Consider the following 23,456-nt stretch of genomic DNA (forward strand, 5'->3'; position numbering starts at 1 on the left):
TTCACGGGAGAACCCGGGGCTGAGCACAGACTGTGGAGCCTTACTCAGGGCGGTTGTGCTGAGCATCTGGGCAGAGCTAAACACCAGGGGCAGACCATGAGCTGATTATCTGGGTGGAGCTGAACACCTGGGCAGTTTGGATGTGATAAGGGGCCCAGCTCTCTAAGAAACCTCGGAGGCTGGGAAGAACTAGTCTGAGGCAACCTAAATTCACAGAAAACCCGTCCATATCACCCAGACCCCAGACCAAAAAGGAAAGGGGAATAAAAACACCAAAGGGATGGCTCACATGGCCCAAAATCAAGCCTCCAGGAAGAAAGGGAAAAAGGTGACTATTCAAAACTTTTATGGTGGAAGTACCCAAGGAAAAGAAGAGAATGAGGAGGAAATCAAAAAAAAAATCAGAACATGCCTCCCAAAATGGAAACTATCAACAAGCTCTGGAAGATCTCAAACTGGAACTTACCCAAAAGATGGAAACCTGGAAAGAAAAATGGGAGAAAGAGATCAGCAGTCTGACAGATAAGACTGCTCAATTGGAAAAAGAGCTCGAAGCATCCAATAGAAGGGCAGACAAAGCTGAAAAAGCAAAACCAGTCCCTAATGGCCAGAATTAAGCAACTCGAAGAAAGAGAGATCATAAAACAGCAAGAATCAATAAAGCAAACCCAAAAAATTAATGAATTAGAAGAAAACATGAAATATCTCACCGAGAAGGCCACAGATTTGGAAAACAGAAGGAGAAGAGACAACTTCCGAATTATCGGTCTCCCAGAAAAAACAGAGATAAACAATAAACTCGATGTTATTCTACAGGAGATTATAAAAGAAAATTGCCCGCACGTTCTGGAGCAAGGGGGCAAAATAGAAATAGAAAGGGTTCACAGAACACCCTCTATACTAAATCCCCAAATGACAACCCCTAGGAATGTAATTGCCAAATTCAAGAGCTTCCAAGTAAAGGAGAAAATCCTACAAGAAGCCAAGAAGAGGAGCTTCAGATATAGGGGGCTCCCATAAGGATCACACACAACCTAGTGGCTAAAACACTAAGAGACAGCAAAGCATGGAACACGATATTTAGAAAGGCAAGAGAGCTGGGTCTCCAACCAAGAATCAACTACCCAGCAAAACTGACATATACTTCCAGGGGAAAGTATGGGCATTCAACAAAATAGAAGATTTCCAAGCATTTGCTAAGAAAAGACCAGAACTTAATGGAAAATTTATTATCCAAGCACAGAAAGCAAGAGAAACATGAAAAGGTAAATGTGAAAGAAAGGGAAAAGGAGATAAATCTTATCTTTTTCTTTAAGTCAAACTCTCTTCTATAAGGACTACATTTACATCAAATTATATATATTAATATGTGGGGAAAATGTTTTGTGTAACTCTCAAAAATTGTATGCATCATAAGAGTAGTTAGAAGAAACATGCATAGGGAAAGATTGGGGCATTAAGAAGATTTGGGGAAAGTGGGGGCAAAGAAAGGAAAAGGGAGGGGGGGACCATCGATAACACTAAGATTTACTTCAAGAAATAGGGGGGGACTTAACAGAATAATTTTTCCCATATAAAGATACACATGGGAAGGGGAGGGGAAGAACTCTCATATGAGGAGAGGAAGAGAGCGTGAAATGGAATTACTTAAACCTTACTCTCAGTGAAATCAAATATGAGAGGGAAGAACATCTAGATCCAGTGGGGATCCTGAATTCTATCTTATCCAATAGGGCAAGAAAGAAAGGAAAATTAAGGAGGGGGAGGAGGGAGGGAGTATAAAAAGGGAGGGAAGGACAGGGGGGAGGGGAAGGGAGCATAAAAAGGGAGGGGCTAGAAAGGGAAGCATCTCAAGGGAGGGGACTAGGGGGACTGACCTAAAGCAAATCAATGGTTCAAAAGGATATAGCTAAAGAAGAAAGGTCAGAACTAGGGGAAGATATCAAAATGCCAGGGAATCCACAAGTGACAATCATAACTTTGAACGTGAATGGGATGAACTCACCAATAAAACGTAGACAAATAGCAGAGTGGATTAGAACCCCAAAACCCTACCATTTGTTGTCTTCAAGAAACACATATGAGGTGGGTTGACACTCACAAGTTTAGAATTAAAGGTTCGAGTAAGACCTTTTGGGCCTCAACTGATAGAAAGAAGGCAGGAGTTACAATCATGATATCTGACAAAGCCAAAGCAAAAATAGACCTGATCAAAAGGGATAGGGAAGGTAAATATATTCTATTAAAAGGGAGTATAGACAATGAGGAAATATCACTAATCAACATGTATGCACCTAATGGTATAGCATCCAAATTTTTAATAGAGAAACTAGCAGAATTGAAGGAGGAAATAGACAATAAAACCACATTAGTGGGAGACTTGAACTAACCACTATCAAATTTAGATAAATCAAACCAAAAAATAAACAAGAAAGAGGTAAAAGAGGTGAATGAAATCTTAGAAAAATTAGAGTTCCTAGACATATGGAGAAAAATAAATAGGGACAAAAAGGAATACACCTTCTTTTCAGCACCACATGGCACATTCACAAAAACAGATCATACACTAGGTCACAGAAACATGGCACTCAAATGCAGAAAAGCAGAAATAATAAATGCAGCCTTTTCAGATCACAAGGCAATAAAAATATTGATTGGTAAGGGTACATGGAGAGCCAAATCAAAAATTAATTGGAAATTAAGTAATATGATACTCCAACATCGGATAGTTAGAGAAGAAATCATAGAAACAATTAATAATTTCGTTGAAGAAAATGACAAAGGCAAGACATCCTTTCAAACCTTATGGGATGCAGCCAAGGCGGTATTTAGAGGAAAATTCATAGTGCATATATTAACAAATTAGGGAGGACAGAGATCAAGGAATTGGAAATGCAAATCAAAAAACTTGAGAACGAACAAATTAAAAACCCCCAGAAGAAAACCAAACTAGAGATCCTAAAAATTAAGGGAGAAATTAATAAAATCGAATGTGACAGAACTATTGAGCTAATAAACAAGACTAGAAGCTGGTACTTTGAAAAAACAGACAAAATAGACAAAGTACTGGTCAATCTAATTAAAAAAAGGAAAGGAGAAAGGCAAATTAACAGCATCAAGGACGAAAAGGGGGATCTCACCTCCAATGAAGAGGAAATTAAGGCAATCATTAAAAACTACTTTGCCTAACTATATGGCAATAAATATACCAACCTAGGTGATATGGATGAATATTTACAAAAATATAAATTGCCTAGACTAACAGAAGAAGAAATAGATTTCTTAAATAATCCCATATCAGAAAAAGAAATCCAACAGGCCATCAAAGAACTTCCTAAGAAAAAATCCCCAGGGCCTGACAGATTCACCAGTGAATTCTATCAAACATTCAAAGAACAGCTAACTCCAATACTATACAAACTATTTGACACAATAAACAAAGAGGGAGTTCTACCAAACTCCTTTTATCACACAAACATGGTACTAATTCCAAAGCCCGGCAGGCCAAAAACAGAGAAAGAAAATTATAGACCAATCTCCCTAATGAATATAGATGCAAAAATCTTAAATAGGATACTAGCAAAAAGACTCCAGCAAGTGATCAGAAGGGTCACCCACCATGATCAAGTAGGATTTATACCAGGGATGCAGGGCTGGTTCAATATTAGGAAAACTATCCACATAATTGACCACATCAACAAGTAAACCAACAAGAACCACATGATTATCTCAATAGACCCAGAAAAAGCCTTTGATAAAATACAACACCCATTCCTACTAAAACACTAGAAAGCATAGGAATAGAAGGGTTGTTCTTAAAAATAATAAATAGCATATATCTAAAACCATCAACTAATATCATCTGCAATGGGGATAAACTAAATCCATTCCCATTAAGATCAGAAGTGAAACAAGGATGCCCATTATCACCTCTATTATTTGACATTGTATTAGAAACACTAGCAGTAGCAATTAGAGAAGAAAAAGAAATTGAAGGCATTAAAATATGCAAGGAGGAGACCAAATTATCGCTCTTTGCAGATGACATGATGGTCTACTTAAAGAATCCTAGAGATTCAACCAAAAAACTAATTGAAATAATCAACAACTTTAGCAAAGTTGCAGGATACAAATAAACCCACATAAGTCATCAGCCTTTCTATATATCTCCAACACAGCTCAGCAGCAAAAACTAGAAAGAGAAATCCCATTCAAAATTACCTTAGACAAAATAAAATACTTAGGAATCTACCTCCCGAGACAAACACAGGAACTATATGAACACAACTACAAAACACTTTCCACACAACTAAAACTAGACTTGAACAATTGGAAGAACATTAACTGCTCATGGGTAGGACGAGCCAATATAATAAAAATGACCATCCTACCCAAACTCATCTATCTATTTAGTGCCATACCCATGGAACTTCCAAAAAATTTTTTTACTGATTTAGAAAAAAAACATAACAAAGTTCATTTGGAATAACAAAAGATCAAGGATATCCAGGGAAATAATGAAAAAAAAATACAAAGGAAGGGGGCCTTGCAGTCCCAGATCTCAGATTATATTTTAAAGCAGCGGTCACCAAAACAATCTGGTACTGGCTAAGAGACAGAAAGGAGGATCAGTGGAATAAACTGGGGGCAAGCGACCTCAGCAAGACAGTATATGACAAACCCAAAGATTCCAGCTTTTGGGACAAAAATCCACTCTTTCATGAAAACTGCTGGGAAAATTGGAGGACAGTGTGGGAAAGATTAGGTTTAGATCAACACCTCACACCCTACACCAAGATAAATTCAAAATGGGTGAATGACTTGAACATAAAGAAGGAAACTATAAGAAAATTAGGCGAACACAGAATAACATACATGTCAGACCTTTGGGAAGGGAAAGACTTCAAAACCAAGCAAGAATTAGAAAGAGTTACAAAATGCAAAATAAATAATCTGGAATACATCAAATTAAAAAGTTTTTGAACAAACAAAACCAATGTAACCAAAATCAGAAGGGTAGCAACAAATTGGGAAACAATCTTCATAAAAACCTCTGACAAAGTTTTAATTACTCAAATTTACAAAGAACTAAATCCATTGTACAAAAAATCAAGCCATTCTCCAATTGATAAATGGGCAAGGGACATGAACAGGCAGTTCTCAGCCAATGAAATCAAAACTATTAATAAGCACATGAAAAAATGCTCTACATCTCTTATAATCAGAGAGATGCAAATCAAAACAACTCTGAGGTATCACCTCACACCTAGCAGATTGGCTAAAATGACTGCTATGTAAAGTAATGAATGCTGGAAGGGATGTGGCAAAATGGGGACACTAATTCATTGCTGGTGGAGTTGTGAATTGATCCAGCCATTCTGGAGGACAATTTGGAACTATGCCCAAAGGGTGATAAAAGACTGTCTGCCCTTTGATCCAGCTATAGCACTGTTGGGTTTGTACCCCAAAGAGATAATAAGGAAAAAGACTTGTATAAGAATATTCATAGCTGCACTCTTTGTGGTGGCCAAAAATTGGAAAACGAGGGGATGCCCATCAATTGGGGAATAGCTGAACAAATTGTGGTATATGTTGGTGATGGAATACTATTGTGCTAAAAGGAATAATAAAGTAGAGGAATTCCATGGAGACTGGAACAACCTCCAGGAAGTGATGCAGAGGGAAAGGAGCAGAACCAGGAAAACATTGTACACAGAGACTGATACACTGTGGTACAATCAAAGGTGATGGACTTCTCCATTAGTGGCAATGCCATGTCCCTGAACAATCTGCAGGGATCTAAAAAATACTATCCACAAGCAGAGGATAAACTGTGGGAGTAAAAACACCGATGAAAAGCAATTGCTTGACTACAGGGGTTGAGGGGATATGACTGAGGAGAGACTCTAAATGAACACTCTAATGCAAATACCAACAATAGGGAAATGGGGGTTCGAGTCAAGAATACATGTGATAACCAGTGGAATCATGCATTGGCTATGGGAGAGGGAAAGGTGGTGGGAGGGGGGGCAGGGAGGAAAAGAAAATGATCTTTGTTTCCAGTGAATAATGTTTGGAAATGACCAAATAAAATAATGTAATAAAATAAAATAAAATAAAATAAAAGAATGAGATTGAATACCCCCCCAAAAAAAACATATCTAAGTGTTTCTTCTTTGTGCTTATTTAATCATTGCTTCATTATTTTCTTCACCTTTTCTTTGAAAGATGGAGATTACAGAGTTAGAAAAATAAAACAAAGAGGTCTTGAGTTTCCCAACTCCCACTGATTAAACTAGACTTCAAACTTTATATTAGTGACTATGAGAATACGGAGATAAGGGGAGGTGTATGTCGGAGGGGAACACTAGGGAAAACAAAAAGGATAGCATTTTATAATACCTTTACTCCCTCTTTTTGGGGGGTGGATTAGAGGATGTAAATACATGGAATATGAATTAGAAAGTCACTTTCCTGTGCTAAAAAGTCTATGTCTCTCATATATAGAGAACCGAGTCAGATTCTTAAGAATACAAAGCATTTTTCAATTGACAAATGGTCAAAGGATGTCAACTGGCAATTCACAGATGAAGAAATTAAAAGTATCTTCAGTCATATAAAAAAAGTTCAAAGTCCTATTAGAAAAATGCAAATTAAAACAACTACTTCATACCTGTCAGAGGCTAAAGTGACAAAAAAAGGAAATGGCAGATGTTAAGGGACATGGGAAAATTGGAACTCTAATATACTGCTGGAGGAACTGTAACCCAATCATTCTGAAGAACCATGGGAATAGGGAACAATGTCCCCAAAGCTATCAAACTGTATATACCCTTTGACACAGAAATGCCACTACTAGATCTCGATGTAAAAGAGCTCAAAAATAGATTAAAAGTATCTACTTGTAGAAAAAATATATAGCAGCTCTTTTTGTGGTGTCAGAGAACTAGAAACTAATAGGATACCTATCAATTGGGAAATGGTTTAACAAGTAAAATGGAATACTTTTGTGCTATAAGAAATGACCAACAAGATAAGCATAAAAAATCCTGGAAAAACTTATATGAAGTGATGTAAAAGGAAGTTAGTAGAACCAGAAAAACATTGTACACAGTAAAAGCAATAAAATATAATGATCAACTGTGAATGATGAATGTTATCAACAATGCAAGGATCCAGGACAATTCTAAGGGTCTCAACCAAAAAGGCTATCTATTGCCATAGATGGAACAGGTGGAGTGGTATGAATGCAAATTTCAGCCTGCCATTCTTATGTTATTTCCTTAATGAGTTTTTCTCCAGTGTAAGTGATATGTCTTCTTTAATAACATGATGAATATGGAAATATTTATTGTATGATTAAATATCTATAATGTATATTATATTACCTGACATTTGGGGGAGAGTGGAGTGGTGTGAGGGAATAAAAGATGAATAAAATAGTCTGAAAATTGCAATAAAAATTGAATTTATATTTAATCTAAAAAATTTAAAAGTATACAATTATACTGTAGATCATACACTTATAGATATATAGTAAATATAAAAGATAAAATTATTCTACTATAAAAAATTAATGAAAATTGCAATTATCTTAGGGCCAGCTGAAATAATATTTGAACTTCTAGGAACAGACTATGATTTCTTGAACTTAATGATGCCAGAGTGAAATATAATTTGGTCTTTCTTGCACAGGGCCCATTGTGATATAGGAATGATCCAGAGACATTGAAGGGCAGAGCCTGGAAGACATGCAAAGGTTTGCACCCACAGCAGGGGGATGGTGGATTGTAGGGAGCCAACAGACCCCCACTGGTTGACTCGGTCACAAATGGGAAGCCGGGGAATTGCAAAGCAGCCCCTGCAGAACAACCTCCCCCAACCCCCTTCTGTGACTTCTCTCTCCAACTTTCCCTACTTATGGACTTGTTGTAATTATTAGTCTCTCTCCAATACAGGAGAAATAATATGAGAGCAAATACTTATAGGATTAACACATATGTATTCCACTTTAATCTTCCTAGGTTATTACACCAAAAGATTGCATTTACAGAATTAAAGCCCAAAGATTATTGCCTATTACCTTCCTCCTTTCCCTCTTCTCAGAGCCACATTCACTCCCATTACAAGCCAGGCAAGCCAAGAACATCAATCATCTTCAAGACACACTCCACTGAATTCTGTTTATGAACAGAAATCAAGCAACATTGCCAGGTGCTTTAAAGTAACACAAGAAAACTAGAACTTGTAAATTATGGAAAACCCCAAATCTGGTCTGTCATTAAATTTTCCTTTAACTCTGTACTACCTACAAAATATTTTGTTATCCATCTCCTAAGTAATTGTGATTGATTGTGAAAGCTGACCAAAAGTAACAATGATTCGCCTAGGTCAGGGAGAACTAACCATTAGACCACCCTGTCTATGTCATTCATCTATAGCAACACTGTTTCATTGACTATCTCCTTAGGCTACTTATTTGTTGCTAAGTTCCATGGAAACATATATGTAGAAAATTGATTGTGTGCCAAAGAAATATGTACTTAAAATCCTATATAAGAAATGGACCTCCATGCTATGGCAGAATATGGTGTGATGTCTATGCACGTGGGGCTGAGCACACAGTGTTTGTCATCTCCATTACTCAACCTGATAGTCACATCTAGATGGAGTGAGCCCTCACCCCTCAGGGAGACTGCTGGATAGTTCCCAAAGGTGGATGAGGCTTGGAATCTTGAAAGAAGAGAAATTCCAGGTGGGAGACAGTTGATCTCTCTCTCTTTCTTGAAACAGCAAGGGTGACAGTCTAATTCAGAGATTTCTCTCTTGAGCTTTTCAAATCCCTCATTGATCCTAACCAACATCCCTGCCCCACCAAAGACACCAAGAATTGTGGCAGAAACTTATAAGAATAAGAACAACATCAGATCTCACAGAGCTCCTGTGACACTCTGGGTCTGGACATTAGCTCTGCTGGGCTAAGGCCAAACCCTGAGCCTCTTAGAGACCAGGCTGACAAGCCTGGGTCTCTCAACTTTGGGGCAGGCAGAAAGATATTTTTAGACAGTTCAGGGACTTTCCTTACCCTCTTTTCTATAAACTCCAACCTGCAGACATCTTGCTTATCTTACCCCTAACCACCATTTGTTAGAATAAAGTTGTCAGTTATCTTAAATTGACTTGTCATATTGAAAGGGGAGAGAGCTAGCTGATTTCTCTCTCTTTCCCCAAGGGAAAAAAGTTCATCCATTAAATCAGTTATTAGAAGGGAGTAAAGGCAGGGTTAGTGGAGAGACGTATTTGAAGAAGACTAAAGGGGGGAATCCATTTCACCCTCCTATTTCCTGGGATCATCTACTCTTTCTCCATTATACCCAAATCAGCCCTCTAATACATCATGCAAATCTTCTCTGTATAATCTTAATTTTAGTACATGTGCTGCCAAAGCAAGCACTGTGATGACTCTTTTTTTTAAAAGAAGTGGATAACATTGCCCATAAGATATCATAACAACATACAAAATACATACCTATCACCTTCTCTCAGTGCTTTCATTTGTCGTCCTATAATGCATGCAAATAGTGGACCAGTTCTGGCATTTGGAAGAAGGTTTTCAGCTAGGCCACCTAGCCAGACATCAATATTATTAGGATGCTTGTATAATTCTATGATCTTTTCAACTATACTTCTATTGGTGATGGCAGTGTACAGTTCAGTTTCTGTCTCCAATCTTTGTAAATCACAGAATTCTCTCCAGTCATTATAACCTACAAATATTAAAACATATTTAAGAATTAAAACTTTTTCACCTTGTAATGCTCAAGCTAATTTATTAAATTAATCCTTTCTATTGACATAGTCACAGTTATCAAGCAAAATAACCCGATGTCCACAGAATGACCTGGAGAGTTTAGTATAGTGCAATATAATCATAATACAGAAATTAATGAACTTAACAAGCCATAGGAATCATGTAAAAGAACTCTTAGGTCTAAATATCACAACTATAAATTGTTTTTGGCTGGATTCATGTCCTCCGTATGAAATCATTTACTTAGTGCTAATTATTTTTGTTCCTATGTTCTGTACAAAGGAAACTGTAAACATTTTCTTCATTCTGGAAGTTTGTGATCAGACACAACAGAAATAAACATTAAAGGGTCAGAGATAAAAGTGAATAATTTGAAAAAAATAGGTCAGGAAGAAGTCAAAGTAAATATTATATTAGTTTGAATATGGCTGTACTCCAAAGTTACATCATTCTGAAAGTTAAAAAATAGAGGTGGATATTGAAAAAATATAATTTTTATATAACATATATTTACTATAAATCTTTTAAAAATATTTTTCAATTCCATTTTTTTAGAATTCATTTTTATCATCATTGTTGTCATTTTCTTTAAAATTCTGTATAGAGTATATCACTTAGTGTATGCTACAGATAAGTAGTTACCATAATTAAGTTTTATAAAGGGCACTTTTATTTATTTAGATTTTCCAGGTGTAATAGTATAAAAGATTTTCCTATATTATTCATTTTGCAAAAGAGAACTTATACAAAAAAACTGAAGAAATAAAGTGAAATATAGTTGTCTTAGTATGCTTTCAGACTTTTATCAGTTTTTCATTATTAGTCCTTGAGGATTGTCTTGGATACTTGTATTGCTAGGAATAACAAAATCATTCATAAATGCTCATCACAAATATTGCTGATCCTCTGTACAATATTCTCTTGTTTCTGCTTACTTCACATCGCATCAGTTAATATGTCTTTCCAGTTTTTTTCTGAAATCATCTTTCCCATCATTTCTTATAGCACAGTAGAATTCTATTACAATCATATATAACAACTGGATTAGCCATTCCCCAATTGATGGACATCCCTTCTGTTTCCAATTCTTTGCCAATACAAAAATAAGTGCTATAAATATTTTTGTACAAACAAGTACTTTTCCCTTAATTTTTTCCCTTTGGGATATAGACCAAGTAGTGGTATTGCTGAATCAAAGGATATATACAGTTTTAAGCCTTTTGGGGAATAGTTGCAAATCACTTTCCAGAATGGCTAGATCAGTTTACAACTCTACCAAGAGTGTATTAGTGTTCTAATTTCCCCATGTTACCTCTTGTATTTTTTTCCTTTTCTGTCATATTAGCCCATGTGATAGGGCTGAGGTTGTACCTCAGAGCTGTTTTAATTTTCATTTCTCTAATCAAAGGCAATTTAGAGTTTTTCATGTGATTATATATAACTTTGATTTCTTCATTTGAAAACTAAGACCATATTTATTTAAAAACAATATAGGATATGTAGTGCAAATGAGACTTGATGTTATTTCATTGGCATATTGAACTTCTGGATGAGGAAACTATCTCTGCCAGTGTAGGTAGGCACTTCCTCTGCAGCTGAGCATCTTAGAGAGTATAATAAAACTCTGTGACAATAAGTGACTTTCTAAAAATTACATAACATCAATTACTGGATAGTTTCCTTAAAAACAGACAGACTTAACTAAGGTTCAAGTCTCACATTTGACATCCACTAGAACATTTAGATAAATACCAGTATTTTTAATCACATATTTTGGGGACAATGAGTTAGCAGGCCGCTGTTATCAGGAGTTTCATGTTTAGACAGGAGCATTTTAAAGAGAAATAATCATATTTCTTCTTATTAATTTGGGATGACAGAGAGTGGATTTTAGGGGTTGTTAGAGAAGAAAAATCTCATTGGTTAGAGGAGAAGAAAGCCCAAAAAATGGGGGATAACTTGCAAGTATTTGACATTTAAAGGGAAAAATGGGGGGCTAGAAAAAGGAATTTTGAATGTTAAAAATGTCAAAAAACCCAAGTTTTAAATTTTATGTCAAAATTGTAATATGTGATCATCCAATATTCCCACTTTTTCTATAACTTCATTAAGAAGTTAAGAGATAAGAGTCATAATGTGCAATGATTATCTGTGAATGAATTGACTATTATCATCAATGCAAGGAAAAAAGACTATCCATTGCTATAGAAGAACTGATGGAGTCTCAATGCAAATTAAAGCATACCACTCTTCATTATATTCCCTCCATGACTTTTTCTCTAGTGTGAGATATGCGTTTTCTTTCATGACATTATGAACGTGGAAATTTATTTTGTATGTTAACACATGTACAATATCATATTACCTCCATCTTGAGGAGAGGGGAGAGAGAGGAAGGAGAGAGAGAACATGGGTCAAACAGTGTCAGAAAATCATTATATATAAAAACTATCAATATTTAAAAAACTAAAGAAATAATGGTCTAAGTTTTTCTTTATGGTCTTTAAATGCACATGTCTAAGAACAGCAACAAAAGCAAGCTGTACCATGTATGCTTCAAAGAATACACATAGTTGATATATGATAAGTGATAAAAATACAGTTTTCAAACTAAAATAAGAAATAAAACCAAATATATAACTAAATGCACATATTTATACACATACACACATATATACACACATAAGAGGCGGAGAGAGCATTGACTTGTGTTTGGGAAACTGGTGTTATCAATTCCAAACTAATCTCTTAAACAAACAAATAAATGACATCAAAAATATAATTTTTTTACAACTATTTTTTTCTGGTGATGTTATACAGATATAGATAATGGAATCCAACAGTTTCTGAAGTTTCAAAACTGAAACTGAAATTTGAAGTTGAAAGAATATTGGAGAGAAGTGAATAGTTACAGTATATTATGAATAATGATTGTTACTCAAAGAGTGACATAATTATATTCTCAAAGTTTCATTGGAAACGAAGATGGTATAGTCAAATGATAAAAGGTTAACCTGGATCTTGCACATAATAGTTCCCATATTATGCTGAAAGATGCAGAGGGAAGACCTATAGCATGCTGGAGGGGCTCTATATTCAGGATTTCTAGGAGGTCCTGAACATTAGTTGTGGGGATTGAGAAAACATTGCCTAAGATTTGCACTTGTGGGGATGTACCCATATACATGAAAACATTTCTCTATTGAAAGACTGAAATATGTGCATAAAATCTTTAGTAGACTAAAATTTTAGATGTCACCTGGGGAAAAAAGATTCTTAGACAAAATTGACAGTAAATTGACTAAGTAGATATCATTTTCATGTCACTGATTATGCTTTAAATACTTTGTGAAATATATCCCTGATTTAAAAAAAAATCCTTCTTTTCCTGCTCTGAATACTAACAATGACAATTCCATCTAATTTTCCATGGTGAGAATATTAAACACAAAGAAGAGTGTTCGGGTATTTCATCCTTGTCTTTTAAAAATACTTTTAGACTTTATTGTCATATGATTTTGAACTGGATGAGAGTTTAGACATCCTCTATCTTTATTTTTCAAGAGTAAACAGAATCTCAGAGAGATGAAGCTCTTTGCTCAAGGTTACAAAGGTAGTAACTACCAGAGTCAATATTCCATCCCAAATCTCCACAGGCAAAATCCAGTTATCCTACTCTTATCACTCTTCCTTCTTGTTATTTTAGGAAAACATTTCTCAGTTGGCATGAGGCAAAAAGATCAGTTTTCTCTCTTTTAAAATTATGGAATGGGCATACAGTTTTACCATGAATCTTTTTAGACTAAAAATAAAATACTTTTCTAGGCATTGAAGCTTCCTCCTATGTACTTTGATGAGCATGTCATGTCCTATCTCCTGTTTGCTTGATTTTCCCCTCTTTCAGAGAACAAATAGTCTTCTCAGCTCATGTGGGTGTGTTCTAGTCGGCCTCCTCACCCCTCCAACTCAAATCTGAAAAAGATGCTGATCATGGACACTTTTGATGTTCACATATTCTCCCACTGATACATTGAAGGACCTGCACAGTGAATGGCATAAGACAAAGAGTACCAGACTGAAAATCAGCGGAGTAAGGCCATAGTGCTGGCGCCATCCCTAACTCTCTATATATTTCAGACTTTTTATTTAAGCTTTTTATATCTCATTTATGCATCTACGAAAGAGGGATAGGAGGCCTATAGTATCATAAATTTAAACCTGGAAGGGAACCTAGGGGAACCTAGTAAACCTATTATTTACTCAATAGGGCCTTGGCAAAGAAAATACAATATAAATACTAAGATATTATGCAAATGTAAACTGTGATGGTGATGTTAAAGTACTTTAACAATTTTCAAGAGCAATGTCAATGTCAGCTAGTGTGATTATGGTAGCACTTATTTTGTTTCTTGGAAGATGTCCAAGCAGTCATATCTTGCTCTGTGCTTCAAGAAAACAGGGTGAGAAATGGCCATACCAGGTGCATACCCTTGGACCTTTTCTTTAATTAAGTGGCCAATAAACTTGTATTGAGTATCTAATATATATAAAGATTGAAGCATATACTTTTTTAAAAATTTTAAACATTATTTTATTTGGTCATTTCCAAACATTATTCACTGGAAACAAAGATCATTTTCTTTTCCTCCCTGCCCCCCCCTCCCACCACCTTTCCCTCTCCCATAGCCGACGCATGATTCCACTGGTTATCACATGTGTTCTTGACTCGAACCCATTTCCCTGTTGTTGGTATTTGCATTACAGTGTTCATTTAGAGTCTCCTCAGTCATATCCCCTCAACCCCTGTAGTTAAGCAGTTGCTTTTCATCGGTGTTTTACTCCCACAGTTTATCCTCTGCTTGTGGATAGTATTTTTTAGATCCCTGCAGATTGTTCAGGGACATTGCATTGCCACTAATGGAGAAGTCCATCACCTTTGATTGTACCACAGTGTATCAGTCTCTGTGTACAATGTTTTCCTGGTTCTGCTCCTTTCCCTCTGCATCACTTCCTGGAGGTTGTTCCAGTCTCCATGGAATTCCTCTACTTTATTATTCCTTTTAGCACAATAGTATTCCATCACCAACATATACCACAATTTGTTCAGCTATTCCCCAATTGATGGGCATCCCCTCGTTTTCCAATTTTTGGCCACCACAAAGAGTGCAGCTATGAATATTCTTATACAAGTCTTTTTCCTTATTATCTCTTTGGGGTACAAACCCAACAGTGCTATAGCTGGATCAAAGGGCAGACAGTCTTTTATCACCCTTTGGGCATAGTTCCAAATTGTCCTCCAGAATGGCTGGATCAATTCACAACTCCACCAGCAATGAATTAGTGTCCCCACTTTGCCACATCCCCTCCAGCATTCATTACTTTCCATAGCTGTCATGTTAGCCAATCTGCTAGGTATGAGGTGATACCTCAGAGTTGTTTTGATTTGCATCTCTCTGATTATAAGAGATGTAAAGCACTTTTTCATGTGCTGATTAATGGTTTTGATTTCTTTGAACCTGTTCATGTCCCTTGCCCATTTATCAATTGGAGAATGGCTTGATTTTTTGTACAATGGATTTAGGTCAGTCCCCCTAGTCCCCCCCCCCCCTTGAGATGCTTCCCTTTCTAGCCCCTCCCTTTTTATGCTCCCTTCCCATCCTCCCTCTCCTTCCCTCCCTTTTTATACTCCCTCCCCCTCCCCCTCCTTAATTTTCCTTTCTTTCTTGCCCTATTGGATAAGATAGAATTCAGGATCCCCACTGGATCTAGATGTTCTTCCCTCTCAGATTTGATTTCACTGAGAGTAAGGTTTAAGTAATTCCACTTCACGCTCTCTTCCTCTCCTTCTCATATGAGAGTTCTTCCCCTCCCCTTCCCATGTGTATCTTTATATGGGAAAGATTATTCTGTTAAGTCCCCCCCTATTATTTGAAGTAAATCTTAGTGTTATCGATGGTCCCCCCTCCCTTTTCCTTTCTTTGCCCCCACTTTCCCCAAATCTTCTTAATGCCCCAATCTTTCCCTATGCATTTTTCTTCTAACTACTCTTATGATGCATACAATTTTTGAGAGTTACACAAAACATTTTCCCCACATATTAATATATATAATTTGATGTAAATGTAGTCCTTATAGAAGAGAGTTTGACTTAAAGAAAAAGATAAGATTTATCTCCTTTTCCCTTTCTTTCATATTTACCTTTTCATATTTCTCTTGCTTTCATATCAAATTTTCCATTAAGTTCTGGTCTTTTCTTAGCAAATGCTTGGAAATCTTCTATTTTGTTGAATGCCCATACTTTCCCCTGGAAGCATATAGCCAATTTTGCTGGGTAGTTGATTCTTGGTTGGAGACCCAGCTCTCTTGCCTTTCTAAATATCGTGTTCCATGCTTTGCTGTCTCTTAGTGTGTTAGCCGCTAAGTCGTGTGTGATCCTTATGGAAGCCCCCCTATATCTGAAGCTCCTCTTCTTGGCTTCTTGTAGGATTTTCTCCTTTTCTTGGAAGCTCTTGAATTTGGCAAGTACATTCCTAGGGGGTTGTCTTTTGGGGATTTAGTATAGAGGGTGTTCTATGAACCCTTTCTATTACTATTTTGCCCCCTTGCTCCAGAACATGTGGGCAATTTTCTTTTATAATCTCCTGTAGAATAACATGGAGTTTATTGTTTATTTCTGGTTTTTCTGGGAGACCGATAATTCGGAGGTTGTCTCTTCTTCCTCTGTTTTCCAGGTCGGTGACCTTCTCAGTGAGATATTTTATGTCTTCTAATTAATTAATTTTTTGGCTTTGCTTTATTGATTCTTGCTGTTTTATGATCTCTCTTTCTTCGAGTTGCTTAATTCTGGTCGTTAGGGACTGGTTTGGCTTTTCAGCTTTGCCTGCCCTTCTATTGGATGCTTCGAGCTCTTTTTCCAATTGAGCAGTTTTATCTGTCAGACTGCTGATCTCTTTCTCCCATTTTTCTTTCCAGGTTTCCATCTTTTGGGTAAGTTCCAGTTTGAGATCTTCCAGAGCTTGTTGATAGTTTCCATTTTGGGAGGCATGTTCTGATTCTTTTTGGATTTCATCTTCATTCTCCTCTTTTCCTTGGGTACTTCCACCATAAAAGTTTTGAATAGTCACCTTTTTCCCTTTCTTCCTGGAGGCTTGATTTTGGGCCATGTGAGCCATCCCTTTGGTGGTTTTTTTCCCCTTTCCTTTTTGGTCTGGGGTCTGGGTGATATGGACGGGTTTTCTGTGAATTTAGGTTGCCTCAGACTAGTTCTTCCCAGCCTCCGAGGTTTCTTAGAGCTCTGGGCCCCTGATCACAGCCACACTGCCCAGGTGTTAAACTCTTCCCAGATAATCAGCACATGGTCCACCCCTGGTGTTTAGCTCTGCCCAGATGTTCAGCGCAACCACCCCGAGTACAGCTCCCGGGGCCCCCTTTGCTTGGTGCAGGATTCTGCCATGTTTTTTCCTGGCAGTCCCCAGATCCCAAGGACCCTGGAGTGCCCCCCCCCAGACAGAGACATTCCCCACTCACTCGCTGTCCCAGTGAGTGCTCAGGTAGCTCACTCTGGTTTGGTGGGGGAAGTGGGGGGGGGAAGGGTGGCTTAGTTCACGTTTCTGTGCAAGCTTTTCTTCCTTCTTATTATAGTGTGGAAATGTTGAAACCCCATGTACCTTCCCCTCTGTGAGGTACTGGGGAGTACTGGGGAGTCCTTCTGTTCCTCCAAAGGTGATTTTTATGCTCCTTTGATGTAGTCTATTTTGTTCGGTGCCGGGGAGAGGAAGCACGTGGCGTCTAGATTGCAGTCATGATTACCAGGAAGTCGCATATACTTTTTAAGGTGAGAAAAGAGAATAAGAGACAGCCACTGTCCTTGAAGGAAACTTACAGTCTATTTTCTCCCTCCCTCTCTTCTTTTCCTTCCTTCCTTCCTTCCTTCCTTCCTTCCTTCCTTCCTTCCTTCCTTCCTTCCTTCCTTCCTTCCTTCCTTCCTTCCTTCCTTCCTTCCTTCCTTCCTTCTTCTTTCCTTCCTTCCTTCTTCTTTCCTTCCTTCCTTCTTCCTTCCTTCCTTCCTTCCTTCCTTCCTTCCTTCCTTCCTTCCTTCCTTCCTTCCTTCCTTCCTTCCTTCCTTCCTTCCTTCCTTCCTTCCTTCCTTCCTTCCTTCCTTCCTTCCTTCCTTCCTTCCTTCCTTCCTTCCATTTATTAAGTGTGTATTCTGTAAGATACAGGCAACAAGGAGGAAGAGCAGATAAAGAGCCAGGCCTGGAGTCAGGAATACCCATCTTTGTGTGTCCAAATCTAGACTCAGACATTTACTTAGCTGTGTAACACTTCACCCTGGTTGCCTTGGTCTTCTTATCTATAAAACAAGCTGGAGAAGGAAATGGCAAACTGTTCCAGTATCTTTAGCAAGGAAATCCTAAATGAGGTCATGAAGGGTCAGATCCAACTAAAAATAACTAAATAATAAACAACTTTTCAGTGCCTCAATTTTCTAACATATAAAATGGGGATAAGGATATCACCCTCATATGACTGTTGTGAGTAGGGAGCTATGTAAATCTTTGAGTACTATAATTGTTATTTTTATTATCTTCATTTTACTGATAGAATTCAGTTTGGTAAAGGTTAAGTAACTTGCTTCCTCGCAGACTAAGAGAAATCTTGAGATGTTTCATCTAGGTGGTGAAGATCATGGCAAAAAATGTCATCCTTGTATCAGAGACTCTGTTTACTAAGAAAACTCCTAATGGCTTGTGACAAATTGGACACAACTGAAATAGTCTGACCAACAACAGCAATGGACAGTATTGTCCTTAGCACTCAGAATGAAAAAGAAAAAAAGAAACCATCTCTGCCATCAAGGAGCTTACATTATGGAGGGAACAACATGAGCAGATAAGTACAATATAAGACTTAACACTTAGTAAAGGTAGCACAATTTCATCTGTAGGACCTGGGATAGGTTTTATGTAGAAGGCAGCTTCTCAGTTGGACTTGGATGAAAGAGAAAGGTTTTGAAAAGTGACAAAGAGGAGGTATACATTAAAACGAAACATCATTCACATTCGCAGACAGCTATTAACAAGGGCACATGCACACATTATGTGAGATGAGTTAAAAGGGGGCAGAGAGCATGGTTGGCTGAGAAAACAAAGGCAAATTTCATGGATGAAGTTTCATTTGAGCTGGACCTTAAACAGCATATATTAATTTAGGATGTGGGGTGGAGAAGGGACAACAATCAAGGGAGGAGAAATGGTGTGAAGAAAGTCTGGTAAGCAACAGAGTAGAAGAAACATTTCAGACTGCCCTACACAGATGGACACAAGCCCCTTTGTCTTTCTCCCATCTGAGTGTCAGAAAATTTGCAAATGACTTTAGGACACAACTAATCTTACTTAGCAACATGGGTTATGATTTCTAGCAGTAATATTCTAAGTACAACACATCAGCATGGAAGAAAAGGAAAGAGGACAGGATGATATTAAAATTGTATAACAAATACAGTGTATGTCTATATGTGTGAAAATAACACTTCTGGTCTTCCCTGTGCACCTTACTATCAAATGACATTTCTAATCCATTTCTTACCTGTATTATATAGGTTAGAAATTTATTTGTATATGCATTTCTAAGAAGAATACAAAATCAGAAAAATTCAGAATTAGAAGAGCTCTGAAATATTCAGTGCAGGAATTCTATCTATGAGAAAACCCTGACCCAGGGTCAGTTCTGAAACTTAGCCTAGACCTGAACAAGTGGTCCAACTCTTAGCCTGACACATAGTAGGCACTTAATAAAAGCTTGTTAGATGATTGACTGGTTATGCAATCCCTCTTTGCCTACTTCTAGTGATGGAGAACATTCTCTCTCCTCAAATAGGTCATTCTACTTCTGGACAACTTTCCCCTTGTTAGGAATGTTTTTTTTTTCTTTTCCAAATAGCAAGAACTCATTGCACCATCTACTCATTAATCCTTGTGGGACTAAGCAGAAAATCTATTGAATTAATAAATTCATGGGAAAAAGTTTATTAAGTGCTTACTATGTGCTAGGCACAGGTGCCTGGGACATCCTGAGTCAGTCCTTGTCCTAGAAGAGTTTATATTCTAAAGGAGAGGAGATAATATATATTGGATAATGGTAGCCTGGGAAGAGAGTTTTTGTCTAATGAGTAACAGGAATGGTAAGTGGAGTTGAAGGACAGCCAATTGTCATACTCTTTGCAGAAGCAGTGGCAGTTTGGATTTGTTTATTTTTCTCAAGATAAACAGTAGAAAGTGAGAGAGAAGGTGGTTACAGGAAGGAAGATATGCATAGCATGGCAGAACAGATGGCAAGATATCTCAAGATGATGTCTTGGGGGGATGGATCATGTGAAGAATTGTCTGAGTCAGCTAGCTCCAGAAGAATCCTTTTGTCAAATTTAATTATTCTGAATTATTTGAAGTCTATGGTATTTCCCTCTACGTTTTCTTTCCACTGAGTAAAACTTTTTCATATCCTTCAGTATGCAATATAGTTTTCAAATTTCTCATCCTCATCTGGAAGCATCCAAGTTTGCCAATGACTATGCATATCTACAAAATGAAATTGCATCTTGATACTAAATATGCTTCATGCTATTCTTTCTCTATAGTATAGAAGCAGTGTGGTAAAGGGGGACAAGCAATGAATTGGAGTGAGAGAACCTGAATTCAAATACTGGCTCTGCTACATACTATGGGGGACAGTGAGCAAATTATTTTACCACTTTATGTATTGGTTTCTTCATTTGTGAAAATGAGGGGGATCGGATGATCTCTAAGTTCTTTTCAAATTTTGAATCTATGAGTCAATAGGCTTGAAAAAGAAATGTTATTTGCAGGAAATCAGGAATTTTAGGGCAAAAAAATTTATTGGATGTACTTATTTTAAATCATCAAAATACCTTGATTAGTTTTTTCCAACTCTTTGTGACCCCTTTTGGGGTTTTCTTGGCAAAGATACCAGAGTGGTTTGCTGTTCATTTTCTTTTCTAGATCATCTTACAAATGAGGAAACTGAGGCAAATAGGGTGAAGTGACTTGTTCAAGGTCACACAGTTAGTTGTGTATGAGACCAGATTTAAACTGAGGAAGCTGAGTATTCCTGACTCCAAGCCACTGCACCACCTGGTTTCTAGTAACTACCAAAGACTTTTGCCCTTAATAGGCAAGAATAGTTAAACTAGGAAGTGAATAGAATTGAGCACAACTGAGAGCATTATTAATGATGCCCCTCTATAAGCCTATGTAGTAAGCAATCCTCAACTGAAGTGCTCAACTGCTCAACTGAAGTGACCTTAATTACTACTTGTATTATTTTTCTGTCATGAATTACAAAGTTGATTTGAGGGGATGCTTCACTCTTTTTGTTTCAAGTGCCAAAATTTCTAGTGACTCCAGCTAGAAGAATTTTTTTTGGACAAATTGTATTTTATGGTTCAGGGTAAGTAAATAAGGAGATTGTTGGCCACATGTTTCTCAGACATTTTAATTTATATCAGTAATTGTAAGAAAATATTAATTTTTTTACTAAGTTAGAGGTCATATCCATGTTTTTCATTTGCAAAATAAAATTCAGAAATCAATCACAGACCTGGGAGACCATGATCCCTCCCTCTCTGAAGATCAAGTGATGCTAAATCCAAAGTGCCATTATTGGATAATACAAAGAGCTTTTCAGTCAGTTCTTCATTCATTATTTGGTCCTGAATCTGCAATTTTGCTGGACTTGCCAGAAGGCCTCTTATCACAGGGTCCAAGCCACCTTGAAATGTTAGGGATGGAGAAGAAAGGAAGTTATTTCATTTGAAATCTGTAGACAAAATAATATTTCAGACCCTAGACTGATTGTTGCTAATAGATTTGTACCTGTTAGGATCTATATATACTCTGACGTTCCAGATTTAATGCAATTCCTTTGTTAATGCATGTCCTTCGTGGCCACCTAAATGTCTTTGAATCTTGGAGCTTCAGTTTCCTTCTCTTTAAAATGAGGAAGTTAGACTTGGCATCTATGGACTAAGATACCTTTCAGTTATAAATCCCTGATTCTATTATAAAATAGGACTCTTCCCTGCATATAAAGTAATTTATTTGAATAAGTTCACCTTAAACACATAATAGAAGTACTGTTAATAGGATTTTGAGCACAGATGACTGAAAAGAAACTTCATGGCTCATCCTCAAACTCACCACTAACTCACCCAACTCCTTAACCTCATTTTTTCTCTTTTCTCAACACAAATTACTCACTATCAGACTGATCACAATGACAGAATCATCCTCTCATCCCTAAACTCTCTCTCTCTCATTCTCTCTCTCTGTCTCTCTGTCTATGTCTCTTTCTCTGTATCTCTCACACACGTATATATTCTTTCTCTTTTGATAAGAGAATTCACACAAAAATTCAATTCTCTCAAAAATTTGATTGGATAACAATTTGTTAAGAGCCTACTACTTGCCAGGAACTATGCTAGATATTGAGGAGACAAAGACAAAAAATAGAATGTTCCTTGCACTCAATGAATTTACATTCCTCCTAGTGGAGAAAAAAACACAAAGTAGTTTGGAAGAGTAGAAAAAAGGTGATTAATAATTTGGAGGTAGGGATTAAGAAAGTCTTCTTGAAGGAGGAGGCTCTCAGGTTAAGACTGGAAGGGAGTTAGAGTTTCCAAGAAACAAATAAAAAGGGAAAGGGAGGAGACAGTTGGGTGGCTCAGTGGATTGAGAGCCATGACTAGAGATGGGAGGTCCTGGGTTTAAATCTGACCTCAGTCACCTCCTAGCTGTGTGTCCCTGGACAAGTCACTTGACTCCCATTGCCTAGTCCTTACTACTCTTCTGCCTTGGAACCAATACACAGTATTGATTCTAAGACAGAAGGTAAGAGTTTAAAAAAAAAGGGAAAGGGAATGAAAGAAGAATTAAAGAAAGGAAACAACCATCTTTCAAGTGCCTCCTTATGTGCCAAGTACCCTGCTAAGTGCTTGCTATGTGCTTTACAATTATCATCTGATTTTTGTGTTGTGTTCCTGTTGTGTTCCTCACAACAACCCTGGGGAGGTAGTTATTATTTTTATACTCATTTTACAGTAAAAAGCTGAGGCAGATGAAGGTTAAATAGCATGCCCATAGTCCCACAGCAAGTCTCTGATACTGGATTTGAACTTTGGTATTCTCAAGCGAGTCAACTCTCTTGTCTCTAGGCCTAGCATCCTATCCACCACTTAGTTCCCTCTAAATATATCAGAATGGCAAGGATACAAAATATATGAGGGAAAATAATATGGAAACAGTATGGAAAGACAGGTTCAATCCAGATTAGGAAGGACTTGAAACATGAAACTGGGTCAATATTTTCCTCTAAGATTTAATGGAAAGCTGCTGAAGCTTCTTGATCACCAGGAACACCAAGGACTCTATTGATCCTTGGTCAATGAGTGATGGAACAGTTCTAAAAATCTGGGTGCCTGAACATAGCTTTGACTATGTTTTTAATCTGATCAAGAAACTTTAGCAAAAAGACATTTTCTAATTAGCCTACCAGTTGCTCTTAGGTACTCAAAAATACACCTGGTGGGGGCAGCTGGGTACTCAGTGGATTGAGAGCCACACCCAGAGAT

At 37.2% G+C, this 23,456-nt stretch overlaps 1 protein-coding gene across 1 annotated transcript in view; it reads right to left on the reverse strand.

Moving 5' to 3' along the window:
* TPO (thyroid peroxidase) overlaps window positions 1-23,456 on the reverse strand; it is a 159,525-nt gene that overhangs the window by 43,380 nt on the left and 92,689 nt on the right. Inside the window, exons 8-9 of the mRNA XM_056817534.1 lie at window positions 21,428-21,598; window positions 9,530-9,767 (exon numbers count right to left, since the gene is read on the reverse strand). Coding sequence (XP_056673512.1) covers window positions 9,530-9,767; window positions 21,428-21,598 — 409 coding nt within the window. The remainder of the gene's footprint in view (window positions 1-9,529; window positions 9,768-21,427; window positions 21,599-23,456) is intronic.

Source organism: Monodelphis domestica, chromosome 1 (genome assembly GCF_027887165.1).
Source record: "Monodelphis domestica isolate mMonDom1 chromosome 1, mMonDom1.pri, whole genome shotgun sequence".
NCBI classification, from domain to species: domain Eukaryota; kingdom Metazoa; phylum Chordata; class Mammalia; order Didelphimorphia; family Didelphidae; genus Monodelphis; species Monodelphis domestica.